Source organism: Drosophila navojoa, chromosome X (assembly GCF_054131105.1).
Source record: "Drosophila navojoa isolate 15081-1374.11 chromosome X, UAZ_NAV_1.0, whole genome shotgun sequence".
NCBI lineage: Eukaryota > Metazoa > Arthropoda > Insecta > Diptera > Drosophilidae > Drosophila > Drosophila navojoa.
Window position 1 is genome coordinate 14,241,616 of NC_142895.1, and position 17,252 is coordinate 14,258,867.

Genomic DNA, 17,252 nt, shown 5'->3' on the forward strand with positions numbered 1-17,252 from the left:
GATAAATAAACTAACAGTGGCTTTATTAAATTTTGTGCTGAAATAAACGTCACATCATTATGATATTACATAATCTGGCAATTGCAATTATAAAATGATTAAATATCCCTATATTTATTTATTCGATGTCTATCGCATGTAGCTGTGAAAGCAATCGATTATCACTGCAATGTATTGATATCGATATATATTTGTCGTACATCCCTAGCTTGCAGTGACCAACGTCGTCTCATTCATACTTCTTTTTCAATGTAATTTTTGCTCTTTCGTGTATTTTTTAACGAATAAGAATAATGTGTTAAATGTTAAATGTGAATCGTATCGTCGTGTGTTCGTGCAGACGTGCAATTGTTAACCTACAACAATAAACTGGTACGCTTCCGCCTCCTTCGAAAAATCAGCTAAAAAAAAACAGGGGAAAAAAACAACTTTTTGACATAGTTTGGCGTTAAACAAGAAATTCTATTTAATATAATATTACACGATAGTGTATTTGCATGAAATATTGGGCGGACAAGCGGAAAAACACTTGCAAGGAGAAAACGGCATTTCTGACCTAAGTGTTAGTGGGCGGTGTTTTTCATGCTAACAAAACGATTTTTTTGTTTATGTGGCATACGTGTTCAAAGCAATTGCGATGCTTTGTCTTGTTATATGCGCGTAACTTTTTCGCTTTAACTATTTAGTTTGCCAAACTGCATCATCAAAGTTCTTAATATTGCTGCGTGGCAAAAATCAATGCAAAAAGTGTGTTTTATACATATGTACGGAGCAAGCAATTTTTTTCCACTACTTCACACGTACTTATACAAATACGTGTACGTATGTGTGTGTATGGGCAAACATCAAGTGTGTATGTGTGTGTGAGTAAGTGTGTCGGAGCGCAACTCAACATGGCTGACAGTGTGGTGAGCTATAATAGAAGCAGTGTTGCTGCCTCACGTAGATGAGGGACTTACTGGGATTTTGTAATTGCCTTTTATTTTCTTTTTAAGCACAATCAATAATTTCGTAAAAAGGCGTATTTAATATACTGGCTTGCTGTATATGTGTATATGTGGTCACACTCATACGGCGCGCATTTTGACATTTCATTATTTGACTTTGTCATGCACCAATACTACCTCACGAAACGACAACTCGCAGCTGTGGTGTATTTCGTTGTAACACACCACAGGGACCGTTCTGTCACTGACTCGTACTTGTGTTATTATGTCTGTTGTCTGTCAGTGTTGTCGGCGGTGTCGATTCATTAATATTTTGTTGTATTTGCCGACAAACGGTCGAGCGCAAGTAATATGTGAAAATTCGAGTGAATAATACTACAAATAGTAAATAAATTTTTTGATTGATTCTTAATAATTATTAATATTTAACAAGGCAGTTTTTCGCTAAAATTCGCCAGTGCTCGGAGTATATCTCTATAAATATGTGTGTGTGTGCTTGTGTTTGTGTGGGGGGATAAACGCAACGTTACGACGATTTTTTTAAAGTGTCTTAGAGGCGGAGCCGCTGCAGCCTCATTTGCTAGTGATAACAACAAAAGCAACAAATATTTTGTAGCACAATTAATAAATATATCATTTTTTTCGTTCTTTCTTTGCGCAGTTTTTGGTGTGTCTTCACAAGCAACGCGAAACGAAATTGCTAAAAATCCAAACAGAGACGAAACAAAATAAAGAAACCAACAACAACATCAGCAACCGTAACAACGAACGACCGAAAAGAAAATAAGATCGAGCTGCAAAATAACAAAAAAATAAAAAACTTAAACAACAACAGGCAACGTCAACGTTGACGCAGACAACAGTATTCGTATTCTCTCCCGATTTTTTTTTACTAACACTTATCAAACAACAATAAAAGTGCGTGTGTTATCTCTCTCGAAAGAAAAGAAAATTAAAAAAGACCAACCATTAAACAAGACCCAAAGAACAGCATACAACAACAAGAAGTCGTAACTCCCAACCAGAGAGCCAAAATAACAGGCCGTCAAGATGACGCAACCGTTACCCATACGTTTTCAAGAGCATTTACAGGTGAGTGTTTTTTTTTTTTTTATATATTTGTTTAAGGTAAGGGTATACGATTTCCCCAAATTCCATTGAATTAGGCATATAGTCAGATTCTCTAGTCTTCAGTGTGCATGTGTGTGTCTGTGTGTGAGTGAGGAAAACCACTTGTTGAGACGCCCAAGCGGCGCTTAGCATATTCTTATAAGAATTCATTGCACCGTGGTTGCACTTTATATGAACCTGAACAAAATACATATTAAAATTAATATACTAATATTGTATTATATATGTATATGAATATGTTTTACTGAAGTACTCGATCTCAATATAATTTTTTACTAATAAAAAGTAATCAATCTGAGAGAATATTATCTAGCGGTGAATCACTGTGCAATCTATATGAAATTTGTTGGTAACAAAAAACTAGTCGAAAACGTTGCGCTATTGTTCGCTCACTGACTTTTCTGGCTTACGAAATGGTCGAATGAGTCACTCATGCAAGCCGGTAAACGCCTCTGCCAGCCGGCCGCCTTCCGACTGTTGCCTGCCCTCCGTTTGACAGCCATCAGCATTTTTCACTCTCACGCTCTCAATTGTTGTTTCTTGTCCGCTGAGTTGGGTGAATGTTGTCGATAAACTCGTTCAGAAAGGCGGCACTTACTCCAGTTGGAAGATTTACACTCTCTCTTTCTCTCCTCTCTCTGTGTTTCCGTTTCGCTCAGTTTTTATCTATGGTGTGATTGCTGTTGTTTTACTGTTATAAATGAATGCAAAATGCAAAAGAAACATTCATACAAACATAACATATGCATGGTGTTAGAAGAAGTATATGCATGCGTGTGTGTGTGTGTGTGTGTGTGTGTAGGTTTCAAATGAAAGAGCATGCGAAGCAGAGGTAGAGGTAGAGATAGCACTTGCTGCCGGTGACAAATGCCGGCTCATCTACGCACACATGCTCGCATGTGTACATATAAGAAGTTTCATTGCATTTGTGCTAGTATTTGTATATTGCTAAACCGGTTTCTCTGTAACAACGAACTTCTGGCTCTCTGTTTTTCGTTTCGGTGCAGAGGCAACGGTTGCATCGTTTCAAGTCGAATAATGTAAATTGTGGACCACTGTTATTATTATCTGATTTGGCCACAGTATGTTAAGCAAAGGGTGGAGGAGTTCAAGCAAGAGCAGCATGTTACGCTATTCCTATGCATACATATATATCTACATGCCTATGTATGTACGTGTGTATATCACTCCCACTAATCCAAAGTGTGGTGAAATAAACACCATGCACACACACACACACATATATATGCACATATAAGCCAGATTCACCACAGCTGAGCATGTTGTAACTTAGGCTTAGTTGCTCGGTGTGTTGTCGCTTTGATTGAATAAATCAAAGATCTTTTTTAAACCGTTTCTTCTCGTTGCCATGTCTCTATGCGAAAGAGAAGTAGAGCAACAGTGGGCGCAAGAGAGATGCACAAGTAATTAGAGTAGGCAATGATATTTACAGTTACTATGAGCATTCGTGCATGTATGCTTCTGATCGTACATACATATTATATATGCATGTATGTATGTGTGTATTGTCGTCAGCGGAGCGTCATTGTTAATTTCACTTGTATCCATGTCAAAATATGTACATATATACATACATATGTACATATCAGACGCCTAAGGGCGGCTCATTCTGCGTGAATATTGTTTATCTAATCTTTGGCCTGATTTAGCCTCGGGGTAAAGCGCTCATATAAAGTATAATATTCTATTTAATGGGCTGTTGATTTTATGCATATTTATATTATTGCTGAACATTTGAAGCGTAAATTCAATCTGATAAATTGCGTTAATAATTGTAGTTGAATTAAGTTCATTTTTAATCTCTGATTATCACACATTAAACTACATTTTTATGTGTGAGGTACCCTACTCCTAAATCGTGTTCCATTCCATTGGGTGTGCAAGCTTTAAGCGGGGCGTATAAACTAAATTTGATTATGGAACACGCATTAGATCGTCCTCTATGCGTGTGTGTGCACATATGTATATGTATATGTGCATGCGTGTTTGTGTGTGTGTCATATCTCGCATTAAGTGTGAAACGTCCATATGTTAATTTGTAATTGACACAAATAAGGTGAAAACGCTTTGTAGGAAAAAAAATAAAAATATATTAAATAAAGTAACCGGCAGCATATACAGGCATTTGAATATTAAAAAAACATAATATATATATTTTATTCAGCAGGCAATATATATTTTATTATATTTTTGTTTTACATTGTGACCTCTTGTATCTAGTATTTTTTTTTGTAGTTATTTGTGAGTGCATTTGGTCACATTGCAAATTGATTAACACAGAAAATATTCTATTTCAATGCCAAAAAATTAGACAAACAAATCGATACGCGTGCATTGACGTACAAACACATGCACATGCATGTACATACACACACATACATATGCCTATACATTTTGACAATTAACGCCCCCTGTTTCTTTGTTTCTCTCCCATTAGCGCTCTCTCTGTCTCTCTCTCTCTCTCTCTCTCTCTCTCTCTCTCTTTAGTTTAGTTAGCTTAGACTTTCTATTTTGCTTTCATTTGCTTTAGCTGTGTGTATTGTAACTCACTATTTATTCATATGTTATATACAATTAATATTCTTGATATATAACATTTTATAATATATATAATATAAAATATTAATGTAAAATAATTTGTAAAAAAATGAAGTTTACATATCTTAGAGTTTTATTTCATTATAATCAAATTATTTTCTTGATGAAATGTTTGTTTTTTTTTTTTTTTTCATTGTTTGTTCATTTTACTTTTGTTTATTCGTTTTTGCTGCTTTATTTATGGGGTGTATGTACCAGGCACCATTTAACTGATAATTAGGCATTTCTTGTACTTTCTTATCAGCGAAACGCGACTCAAGCAAAACACTCCACTGAGAAATTAAATTTCAGTCAAACTGCGAAGCTGGCTTAAAATAAATACTAGACTCTATATGAACTTTTGTTTGTGCAGAGAGTCAATTTACTAGAATGTTAACTTTATATGCACTTCAAGAATTTGTTCACAGAAAATAAAGTTGAGTAATTAAGTAGAAACATATGGCATTAGGAATGTGTTAAATATACATATATATATATGTATATATAATACATACATTTCCACATATAAATATATTCACTTAAAGCTGTGCTCATAGTAATGGTAGCTCTAAATCTGTTGATCATATTACTATTTTCTTGAACGCAACTGCATTCCCCTTATAGAGCAGAGCTTATCTTTAATTGAGCTACAGGTGCCAAAAATACTTCCGTATTGCTATTTGATAGCTCCCAACTGACGTTACAATACAGTTTAGCTTATGTTGGTTCTATTGTTCATTTCTGAAAATCGCAAAGAGAGGCGTTTACATAAATTCATGATCCCTGCTTGTTATATTCCAAATGAAAGCATAATAATAGAAATATCAAATGCTAAAACGTCATTCGGTTTAATTTCTTTGCTTGCCGTGTTCGCTTTCTTCGCAATTTCTCTTTGTTTCCTTTGTTTGAGTGCATTGCATTTATACTAAATTTCCACTCGCACACAATTATAGACATGCATACATACATACATACATGTATACATATGTATATCATTTGTATAACAGACGCCAAAAAATGTGTAGATATATATATAAAATTTGCTTGTCTTAGCGATAAAATGATCAAGATGGAGAGAGAGACAGTGTGTGTGTGTGTGACTGTATGTGTGACTTCATTGAGAGATAGAGAGAGCGAGAGAGAGAGAGAGTGCTTTATCGATCGCGAAACCTTGAACTTTTCTCGCCGCTGTTTACACCTTAAGTATTGACCAGACGATCAACGTTTAGATTGTAGAACAAGAAGCAGATTTGTAAAGGCTTATATGTACATACATATGTATGTGTGCATATTTAGTGTGCCAATTGCGTTTTATATAAATGTTTTGATTTCGCTAGCAAAATAGTCGAGGGTGGCTGGCGCACACACAGCATCATGATCAATGCTAATGATAATGCTGATCTCTTGGGTTCAGTCTCAGTGCATGCGAACGCTCACGCAAAACGTGACTAAAGATCCCTCACTCTCTGATTTGCTGAGCGATCTATAATCAACTAATAAATAGATAGTTCAAGTTAGATTTTAAGTTTAAAGTTCTTGAATTATAATAATCAAATAATCTAGGTAAAAAAAGAGAAAAGCTCAATATGAAATGAATATTGATTACGTATTCCTTTGCTCCCCTTTGCAGCTCACAAATGTCGGCATCAATCCGAACTCCTTCTCATTCAGCACGCTCACAATGGAGTCGGATAAGTTCATCTGTGTGCGGGAGAAGTCGAACGATACCGCCCAGGTGGTCATCATTGATATGAACGACTCATCGAATCCGACGCGCCGTCCCATATCCGCGGACTCGGCCATTATGAATCCGGCTAGCAAGGTGATTGCGCTCAAAGGTAAGCAAATCCATTCCGATTGAGAAACAAATTCTGGATATTTAATTTGGTTTCCCTATTGAATTTCTCTAATCAGCGCAAAAGACACTGCAGATCTTCAACATTGAGATGAAGTCGAAAATGAAGGCGCACACGATGAACGAGGATGTGGTATTCTGGAAATGGATATCGCTGAATACGCTCGCCCTGGTCACCGAGACGAGCGTCTATCACTGGTCGATGGAGGGCGATTCGATGCCACAGAAAATGTTCGATAGGCATTCCTCGCTCAATGGCTGTCAGATCATCAATTATCGTTGCAATGCCTCCCAGCAGTGGCTGCTGCTCGTTGGCATCTCGGCGCTGCCCAGCCGTGTCGCTGGCGCCATGCAACTGTATTCGGTGGAGCGCAAGGTTTCGCAAGCGATTGAGGGACATGCCGCCAGTTTTGCCACCTTCAAGATCGAGGGCAACAAGGAGCCGACCACGCTATTCTGTTTCGCCGTACGCACCGCAACCGGTGGCAAGCTGCACATCATTGAGGTGGGAACACCACCGAACGGCAATCAGCCATTCCCGAAGAAGGCGGTCGATGTCTTCTTTCCGCCGGAGGCACAAAATGATTTCCCTGTTGCGATGCAAGTATCCGCAAAATACGATACCATCTATTTGATAACCAAATATGGATATATCCATTTGTACGATATGGAAACGGCCACGTGCATCTACATGAATCGCATATCGGCCGATACGATTTTTGTGACCGCACCGCACGAGGCCAGCGGCGGCATCATTGGCGTCAATCGCAAGGGCCAGGTGCTGTCCGTTACCGTTGACGAGGAACAGATCATACCCTACATCAATACGGTGCTCCAGAATCCCGATCTCGCCCTGCGCATGGCCGTGCGCAACAATTTGGCTGGCGCTGAGGATCTGTTTGTGCGTAAATTCAATAAGCTCTTTGGCGCTGGCCAATACGCCGAGGCGGCCAAGGTGGCTGCACTGGCTCCAAAAGGTATTCTACGCACACCGCAGACCATCCAACGTTTCCAGCAGGTGCAAACGCCAGCCGGCTCAACAACACCGCCGCTCTTGCAGTACTTTGGCATCCTGCTCGATCAGGGTAAACTGAATAAGTTCGAGTCGTTGGAGCTCTGCCGTCCCGTGCTCCTGCAGGGCAAGAAGCAGCTCTGCGAGAAGTGGCTGAAGGAGGAGAAGCTCGAGTGCAGCGAGGAGCTGGGTGACTTGGTGAAGACATCGGATCTAACGCTCGCTCTCTCCATCTATCTGCGCGCCAATGTGCCCAACAAGGTGATCCAATGCTTTGCCGAAACGGGCCAATTCCAGAAGATTGTGCTCTATGCCAAGAAGGTCAACTATACGCCCGACTATATATTCCTGTTGCGTTCGGTGATGCGCAGCAATCCGGAGCAGGGCGCCGGCTTTGCCTCCATGCTGGTGGCCGAAGAGGAGCCGCTGGCCGACATCAATCAGATCGTTGACATCTTTATGGAGCATTCGATGGTGCAGCAATGCACCGCCTTTCTGCTGGATGCCCTCAAGCATAATCGTCCCGCCGAGGGAGCACTGCAGACGCGTCTGCTCGAAATGAATCTGTTGTCGGCACCGCAGGTGGCTGATGCCATTCTGGGCAACGCCATGTTCACCCACTACGATCGCGCCCATATCGCCCAGCTGTGCGAGAAGGCCGGCCTGCTGCAGCGCGCCCTCGAACACTATACGGATCTGTATGACATCAAGCGCGCCGTTGTCCATACGCATATGCTGAATGCGGAGTGGTTGGTCAGTTTCTTTGGCACACTGTCGGTGGAGGATTCACTGGAGTGCCTGAAGGCCATGCTTACCGCAAATCTGCGCCAGAATTTGCAGATTTGTGTGCAGATCGCCACCAAGTATCACGAGCAGCTGACCACCAAGGCGCTGATTGATCTATTTGAGAGCTTCAAGAGCTACGACGGCCTGTTCTATTTCCTGAGCAGCATTGTGAACTTCTCACAGGATCCGGAGGTGCACTTCAAGTACATTCAGGCGGCCTGTAAAACCAATCAGATCAAGGAGGTGGAGCGCATCTGTCGCGAATCGAACTGCTATAATCCCGAGCGTGTCAAGAACTTCCTGAAGGAGGCCAAGCTCACTGATCAATTGCCCTTGATTATTGTCTGCGATCGTTTCGATTTCGTGCACGATCTGGTCCTCTATCTGTACCGCAACAATCTCCAGAAATATATTGAGATCTATGTGCAGAAGGTGAATCCATCACGTTTGCCGGTTGTGGTTGGCGGCCTGCTCGATGTCGATTGCAGTGAGGACATCATCAAGAATCTAATTCTCGTCGTTAAGGGTCAGTTCTCCACGGATGAGCTGGTGGAGGAGGTGGAGAAGCGTAATCGCTTGAAACTGCTGTTGCCCTGGCTGGAGTCGCGCGTCCATGAGGGCTGCGTTGAGCCGGCCACCCACAATGCCCTGGCCAAGATCTACATTGACTCGAACAACAATCCGGAGCGATTCCTCAAAGAGAATCAATACTACGACAGTCGCGTCGTCGGACGTTACTGTGAGAAGCGTGATCCGCACTTGGCCTGCGTTGCCTACGAACGGGGTCAATGCGATCGTGAACTGATCGCCGTATGCAATGAGAATTCGCTGTTCAAGAGCGAGGCACGCTATCTGGTGGGCCGACGCGATGCTGAGCTGTGGGCCGAGGTGTTGTCGGAGGCAAATCCCTATAAGCGTCAGCTGATCGATCAGGTGGTGCAGACAGCGCTGTCGGAGACACAGGATCCCGATGATATCTCGGTTACGGTCAAGGCATTCATGACCGCCGATTTGCCCAATGAGCTGATCGAACTGCTCGAAAAGATCATCCTGGACTCGTCCGTCTTCAGCGATCATCGCAATCTTCAGAATCTGTTGATTCTGACTGCCATCAAGGCGGATCGCACTCGTGTCATGGACTACATCAATCGCCTGGACAACTACGATGCACCAGACATTGCCAACATTGCGATCAGCAATCAGCTGTACGAGGAGGCTTTCGCCATCTTCAAGAAGTTCGATGTGAACACCTCGGCCATTCAGGTGCTGATCGATCAGGTGAACAACTTGGAGCGCGCCAATGAGTTTGCCGAGCGCTGCAACGAGCCGGCCGTCTGGTCACAGCTGGCCAAGGCACAGCTGCAGCAGGGCCTGGTCAAGGAGGCCATCGATTCGTACATCAAGGCCGATGATCCCAGTGCCTACATGGATGTTGTCGATGTTGCCAGCAAGGTGGAGTCCTGGGATGATCTGGTGCGCTATCTGCAAATGGCACGCAAGAAGGCACGCGAATCGTACATCGAGAGCGAATTGATCTATGCCTATGCGCGCACTGGACGCCTCGCCGATCTCGAGGAGTTCATCTCGGGCCCCAATCATGCGGACATCCAGAAGATCGGCGATCGCTGCTTCAGCGATGGCATGTACGATGCGGCCAAGTTGCTATACAACAATGTCAGCAACTTTGCCCGTCTGGCCATTACGCTGGTCTATCTGAAGGAGTTCCAGGGCGCCGTCGACTCGGCACGCAAGGCCAATTCGACGCGCACCTGGAAGGAGGTGTGTTTCGCCTGTGTGGACGCCGAGGAGTTCCGTCTGGCACAAATGTGCGGCCTTCATATTGTGGTCCATGCCGATGAGCTGGAGGATTTGATTAACTACTATCAGAATCGTGGCTATTTCGAGGAGTTGATTGCGCTGCTGGAATCGGCGCTGGGTCTCGAGCGCGCCCACATGGGCATGTTCAGCGAATTGGCAATACTCTACTCCAAGTTCAAGCCATCGAAGATGCGCGAGCATCTGGAGCTGTTCTGGTCGCGCGTCAATATACCGAAGGTGTTGCGTGCCGCCGAATCGGCGCATTTGTGGTCCGAGCTGGTCTTTCTCTATGACAAATATGAGGAATATGATAATGCTGTGCTCGCCATGATGGCCCATCCGACGGAGGCGTGGCGCGAGGGCCACTTCAAGGACATCATCACCAAGGTGGCCAACATTGAGCTCTACTACAAGGCAACGGAATTCTATTTGGAGTACAAGCCTCTGCTCCTGAACGATATGCTCTTGGTGCTGGCTCCACGCATGGATCACACCCGTGCCGTCAACTACTTCTCGAAGACAGGATATCTGCCGCTGGTGAAACCCTATTTGCGCTCCGTACAATCGCTGAACAACAAGGCCATTAATGAGGCTCTCAATGGTCTGCTCATCGATGAGGAGGACTACCAGGGATTGCGCAATTCCATCGATGGCTTCGACAACTTCGATACCATTGCGCTGGCGCAGAAGCTGGAGAAGCACGAGCTCACCGAATTCCGTCGCATTGCGGCCTATCTCTACAAAGGTGAGTCCCTGATCTAAATAGATGGGAATATTACAATAACCAAAATAAAAATCTACAGGCAACAATCGCTGGAAGCAGAGCGTTGAGCTATGCAAAAAGGACAAACTGTACAAGGATGCTATGGAGTATGCTGCCGAATCTGGTAAACAGGAGATTGCCGAAGAGCTGTTGGGCTGGTTCCTGGAGCGCAATGCACACGATTGCTTTGCGGCATGTCTATATCAGGTGAGAGACAGTGACACTGCTTCCGTGTTATCCATTCAATCAATTGTAATCTATAACGTTTATATCATCTGCTATAAAGTGCTACGATTTGCTGCGTCCCGATGTTATCCTGGAACTGGCATGGAAACACAAAATCATGGACTTTGCCATGCCCTACTTGATACAGGTAAAACGAAATGGCAATTATAAATCAAATAATATAATAATAATATTGTTGTTCTGTTTGGTGTTTGGCAGGTGCTGCGCGAGTACACCACCAAGGTGGATAAACTGGAGCTGAATGAGGCGCAGCGCGAGAAGGAGGATGATACAACGGAGCATAAAAACATAATACAAATGGAGCCGCAGCTGATGATAACAGCTGGGCCAGCCATGGGCATACCCCAGCAATATGCACCAAATTATCCACCTGGTGCGGCGGCAGCAGCAGCCGCGGCAGCGGCAGGACGCAACATGGGCTATCAGTATATGTAGGCATTTAACAACACCAACATCAACAAAAACAACAACAACAACCACATAATTGTAGTTGTAACATCATCAACAACAACAATATGAGCAGCCGCAACAACAACACTAAACAACAACAACTACTACTACAACTGAATGTCGCATTCATTAACCTTTTGCATGAGCGCCAAAAACGACCAATTTAACAACAGCAACAATACACGAACACAACAACACGCGTAGTGAATTATGTGTATATATCTGTATATATATACATATATATACAAACACACAAATATATACATATATATATATTTATATATATCCATATATTTTTTTGTTCATATTGTTGAGACACACACAAAGTTGCCTTTGACAGAAACCCTAATTCGGTTAGTTGCTTGTTTTATATTTTGTTGTAATTTATTCAATTATAATTAAAATCTGTATTTGTATTCTAAAATCTGTTTGAACTTTTGAACAAATATTTAATTGCATTTGATTTTGTATTGATTTATTCAAAAGTTAAACTAAAACTGTATTTTTGTTTGCCTCACGCTATCTCTTTCTAATACATGGTCTTTCTCTTTCTATTCCCCGTTAACCAACAGGTACAAAAGCAACTAAGCGAAAGCCTAACAACAACAACAACACCAGAGCAAAAGCGACAACAACAAAAGCTTAAAATAAAAAAAATAAAAATGATAAAAGAAATGAAATAAAAAAAATGAGAATGAACAAAGAAAGAAACAACAAAACACTAGTGTTCAGCTAAAGAAAATATTTAATAAAACAAAAATGGTCGTAGTTTATTATTATTATTAAAATTATTATATTTTAAGCATAAAAAATAAACAAAAAGAAATCATTTAAAAATCAAATAAAAACACAAACACATACATACACGCGTATAAATATATATACATAAAAGCAAAGAAAAATACAAATTAAATAAATAAAATTTATTAATTATAAATAATACAAAAAGATAAAATAAAACGATACTGGAGAATTACAGAATACACGTAAACAAAATACAAAAGGCACCTTTTGCAATTGGCAAAAAAAAAAAAAATAAATAAATAAAAATAAAAATAAAATGAAAATAATAATAATAAATAAATAAAATAAAACAACAAAGGAAACTTTACAAATTATATGAAAATGCAAAAACAGCAGGCACAGTTAATGTTTAAAATGTATTTAATTAAATAAGCATCATTTGGCAAGACGAGCAGCGAAAAACGATGTGAGTTTGAAAGAAGAGAAGAAAGCGAATGGTGTAAACTAACATTCACCACGCAATGCTAAATTGCCAAATCTCACCACACCACACTCAAAACACACTAATTAATGCTGAAACGAAATGAAATTAAATTGTAATTGTTTGTATAAAAAGAAGTTGAACGAAAACACACTCACGAAACATTCTACTAATTAAAGAATTAAAGATTTTAACTTAAAGCAAATTATATTAAATTTATGTGAAAAAAAAAAAACAAAACAACACAAAAAGAAATGAGCATACAAAAGAAAAGAAAAAAAAATGATAAAAGTAAAGCGAAAAAGCTAAACCGTTAACGTAGCACGTTAAAAAATAATAAAATTATATATAATATATATGCATATGTATATGTGTGTATATTAAATAATAAGAATGCAACGTTAACATATAATTTTAAATTTAGAAATTTCTTGCGTTCCACAAAACGATCTACGATCCATACACATAAATGTATGTATATACATATATACATACATATACTAGCAAACTTTCCAATTCGCATAACGAATCAAGCAAAAACATTAAGGCGAAATTCAATTCGAACTATTATTATATGCTAACGGTATATAAGCATTAATAGAAAATTAAAAAAAAAAAAAAAAAACAACAGAAACATGCCACTGCAAGCATATATCCTTTATGTATGTATCTTCTATATATATTTATATATATATATTATTATTTTGTTATTTAAATTATATTTTCTGCCGAACCGATCGATGATCGTCGTACGTAAAATACATTTATATATATTCTTTATTCTAACTCATGATTAAATGTCAAATCAAAGCTAGCAGTGTCACTAATTATTTCTCCAACAATTTGCATTGTTTATAATTTTTTTTTTTTTTTTTTTTTTTTTTGTAATATATACACATACATATTTATGGATAATAATGTTTTTTTGTATGTTTGCATGTTGTGTGTATGATTTCAGTTTGATATCGCTGAGCTGCGATATAATGATTATATGAATAAATAAATATATATATACCGATCATTATTGTACTATTATGATTATTATTATTATTGTCTATTAATATTATTTTGTGTAATTGCTATTATTATATACATATTGAAAATATACAAAATATAAATTACATTTAAAAATCAATTACCTCACTGGCCTTTCACTATTTCAAAATAAATAATCATGAATGATTGCTATTCAGAGAAGACTTGAATATTGTGGCTTTTATTTCAGCGTCTAATTCGAATTATTGAAGAGACACCTGGCGGCAAATACTGCAAGCTCGTTGTGTTAACATCATGAGTATGTTAAAGAATATGTAAACGACGCTTATCGATAGCTCTGTTACATAGCATCTCTACAAACCGGCTAGTCAGTAAACAGAGTTCAGCAACAAATTTGCTGGCATCAATGTAACTAGATTGTAATTTTATGTCAGAAAGTCGTGATTGTTTGCTATTTAATTAACTGATAGATTGCCATATAACAATTTAGAACTTAAGCGCATCAGGAAAAAATAGTGGCGCGCTATGTTAAAAACAACAATCAGCCAACATAATAATAACAGTATAACAGGAGAGTAACAGTTGTGTTCGTGACGTCACATTTAAAGTTAAATTAATTGAAATAATTTGTTTATAAGATAAACGAGCTTTCGTTGAAATTAACAAAAATATTGTGATTATTTTCCACAGTTAGAGAGCTGTTGTTAAAAAGTTTAGGCACTGCATGCACCTGTCAACAATCAAACATGACGTCACATGTGTATAGTTTTACACTCTCAGAGAACGCTGAATAACGTCTGATGTACAGCGTAACCTTCTCCGACTGTGAGCGTGTGCTGTTATTTTTTTGTTGTTTTGAGATTATGTCTTGTTGGATTTTTGCCGTGAACGGACAACGACGTCGCGCGACCGACGGGCCAACAATTGCATTTTGTTGTTTTTTTTTTTCGTGTGTGTGCCGCGGTGTTGCGTTTGAAATACGCGTATTTACTTGATCGCGCGTATCAAAATGGCAGCAGCAGCCGCCGCAAAAGCAGCTGAAATTATGCAATGAAGTGTGTAATTTTGTTGCTTTAATTATTTCCCACTTTTTTTCTTCATATATATATAATTTTTTTTTGCATTTTTTCTCCCGTTTTGTGGAAATACACATGTGAGAAAATAAAGTTCATGTCGCACTTCTTGACCAAAAGTGCGCGCTGTATTGTGCATGTGTGTCTGTGAGAGAGTGTATATGAGTATATGTGCAAATTGGCAAAACTACAAAAAAAAAGCAATCTTAAATCTTAAAAAATAATATAAATATAAACAACGCAAATATGCAGTGCAATTTCAATTGTTGAAGGTGTGCGTGTGCATGTGTGTATGTGTATGTACGTCTCTGTATTGTGTATGCCGAACTGAACGCGCCTTTGTAGTTGATGTCGCGCAACCAGTTTTTTTTACGTACATATTCAACAAGTTTCTGCTAAAAACGACGGCGAATGCATGTTTCTGTGTGTGAGAGTGTGCGAGTGTCAGAGTGCTTAGTGTGCGTGTGTGTGTGTTGTATAGCTGAGCGAAATTTGATTTTTAGCAAATGAAATTAGTTGCAGCAAACGGAAACCAAAAAGTAACTGCAAACCAAAGTCAAATTGCAAGCAGCCGCAACAGCAAAAAACAAAAACCACAACAACAATAACGAAAGCAGGGCAGCAACAACAGCGGCCGCCACATGAATTTCGCTATACATTTTTGAGTTTATGCAGTGCCCGATAGTACGATCCAAGTTGCAATCATCCATTTGCATTCAACATAGAATAGAAAGTTCAATAAGTAAATAAATAATTCTCCCAATTAGCGGATTTTGCTGAATTTTTAATTGAATACAAAGTATTACAACAATAGATTGTGACTATGTACATGCAGCGCATAAACATAATTATGCCTTAGCGTTTTTGGCTGCGCTGCAGCAGCACTGGCAGCATCTGTGCGTGAGTGACTGAGTGAGCAAGTGAACGCGTGAGCCGCTCTTTGCGTAGCTTAGCCATCGCACTCTCTCGCTCTTGTGTCGCTGCTCAGCTCTGTCTGCCGTTATTGTTATTGTTGTTGTTGGATTTGTTGCTGCACTCTTCTCAAATTGAGCATATGCATTTGAAAAAAAAGTTAGTACTACAAGCAATTATTTTTACTGCCTTTCCACATGTTTGTGGTTAGTTTGGCTTTGCGTGTTTTTGTTTTTACATTTACTTCATCTATTATTATTATTATTTTTTTGCTTGCTTGTGTTTTTGTTATAATAAAGACCTAAGCCGTTTATTATTAATATTATTGTTATTGTATACACAGTCACCATCTACATAACTATATACATACATACATGCATATGTACATACATCTATTTTGTATATCAATTTTATATCAATGCCTCAGATGTGTCTTGTTTCATTGCACGTTTTGCTTAAATGGAAAATCCAGATTTTTTTTTTGTGTGTGTGTGTGTTTTTTTTTTTAATTTTTATTATAATCCTTATATACATATTTATACTTATTTTTTGTTATGTGTTTGTATGCATGTGCCTTGTGTGTGTATTAATTATAATTCCTTTTGTTTTTACAGTGCCGCAAAAAATTGTTTTGCATATCTTTCGTTTGACAAAATCATAAAAAAGTGCAAAAAATTTAATAAATTATATAAAAAAGAACACAATTGTGCCGAATAAAAAAAAAAAGAATAAATAAAATAAATAAATATATACATACGTATGTATATATAAATAAATATTTAATTGAATAATTTTGTTTTTGCTTAAAATTATGAAGCAGACGCAACACAAAAATAATTACAATAATAACAACATTAATAATATTAATTTTAATACAAATCTAAATACTAATGAGCCGCAGACAGCGAATACTAATAAAAAGAAATATTACAACAACAACAATTATAACGCAACCGCTACTAACAAACAACATCAGCAGCAGCAAAGCAACAGCGATACGGCAACAACAACAGCAGCAACAGCTGCAGCAAAGAGCAAATTAAAAAACAAACACATTTACTTTGTGCGCCGTCGCTTTCGGCGCAGCAATTCAAACGCCTCCCAAATCAATATCAACAACAACAACAACAGCAACCTTATCAGCAGCAGCATCAACAACAATATCAACAACAATAAGATTAAGCATAAAACAAATTTCAGCAGCAGCACAGCAGCAAAGTCAACAATAACAGCATCAAAAGTAAAAACAAAAACAACAAAAATGGGCGGCGGCAAAGACATACGCCGCGGCCTAGAGCCCTTGGAGTTTGAGGAATGCATCGTCGATAGTCCCGAGTTTCGTGATAATTTGAATCGTCACGAAAAGGAATTGGATCACACTAGTCAACAGATCAAGCGCATTATCAAAGAGGTTAAAGATCTAATGAGTGCCGCAAAAGG

At 39.0% G+C, this 17,252-nt stretch overlaps 2 protein-coding genes across 10 annotated transcripts in view; both read left to right on the forward strand.

The window, feature by feature from the left end:
• The first annotated feature begins 123 nt into the window (after positions 1-123).
• Chc (clathrin heavy chain) lies at positions 124-13,459 on the forward strand. 8 transcript variants are annotated; one of them, XM_089264265.1, is made up of 8 exons: positions 124-251; positions 1,609-2,039; positions 6,307-6,514; positions 6,591-10,892; positions 10,951-11,117; positions 11,197-11,283; positions 11,355-11,587; positions 12,179-13,459. In XM_089264265.1, exons 2-8 carry the CDS (start codon positions 1,998-2,000, stop codon positions 12,192-12,194), a joined length of 5,055 nt encoding a protein of 1,684 aa, XP_089120391.1. In that variant the 5' UTR covers positions 124-251; positions 1,609-1,997; the 3' UTR covers positions 12,195-13,459. The 8 variants fall into 8 exon arrangements, 7 of the variants coding, with proteins under 7 accessions (XP_089120391.1, XP_030243201.1, XP_017963246.1 ...); XR_016197384.1 differs by having other exon boundaries at positions 189-372; positions 11,355-11,959; XM_030387341.2 differs by having other exon boundaries at positions 189-372.
• Positions 13,460-14,678: 1,219 nt separating this feature from the next.
• The window catches only part of Graf (GTPase regulator associated with FAK), a 63,939-nt gene continuing 61,365 nt past the window's right edge, over positions 14,679-17,252 (forward strand). For both annotated transcript variants that reach the window (XM_018107761.3, XM_018107762.3), the window contains exons 1-2: positions 14,679-14,882; positions 16,427-17,251. In XM_018107761.3, the coding sequence (XP_017963250.2) occupies positions 16,624-17,251 (628 nt within the window). In that variant the 5' untranslated portion in view covers positions 14,679-14,882; positions 16,427-16,623. The remainder of the gene's footprint in view (positions 14,883-16,426; position 17,252) is intronic.

What these genes read in the sequence shown, in the direction of transcription:
- Chc (XM_089264265.1), top strand. Translation starts at nt 1,998, where the DNA reads ATGACGCAACCGTTACCCATACGTTTTCAAGAGCATTTACAG. An exon ending in GTTTTCAAGAGCATTTACAG is followed by an intron (nt 2,040 to 6,306) that starts GTGAGTGTTTTT and finishes TCCCCTTTGCAG; the next exon opens with CTCACAAATGTCGGCATCAA. An exon ending in TGCGGCCTATCTCTACAAAG is followed by an intron (nt 10,893 to 10,950) that starts GTGAGTCCCTGA and finishes AAAAATCTACAG; the next exon opens with GCAACAATCGCTGGAAGCAG.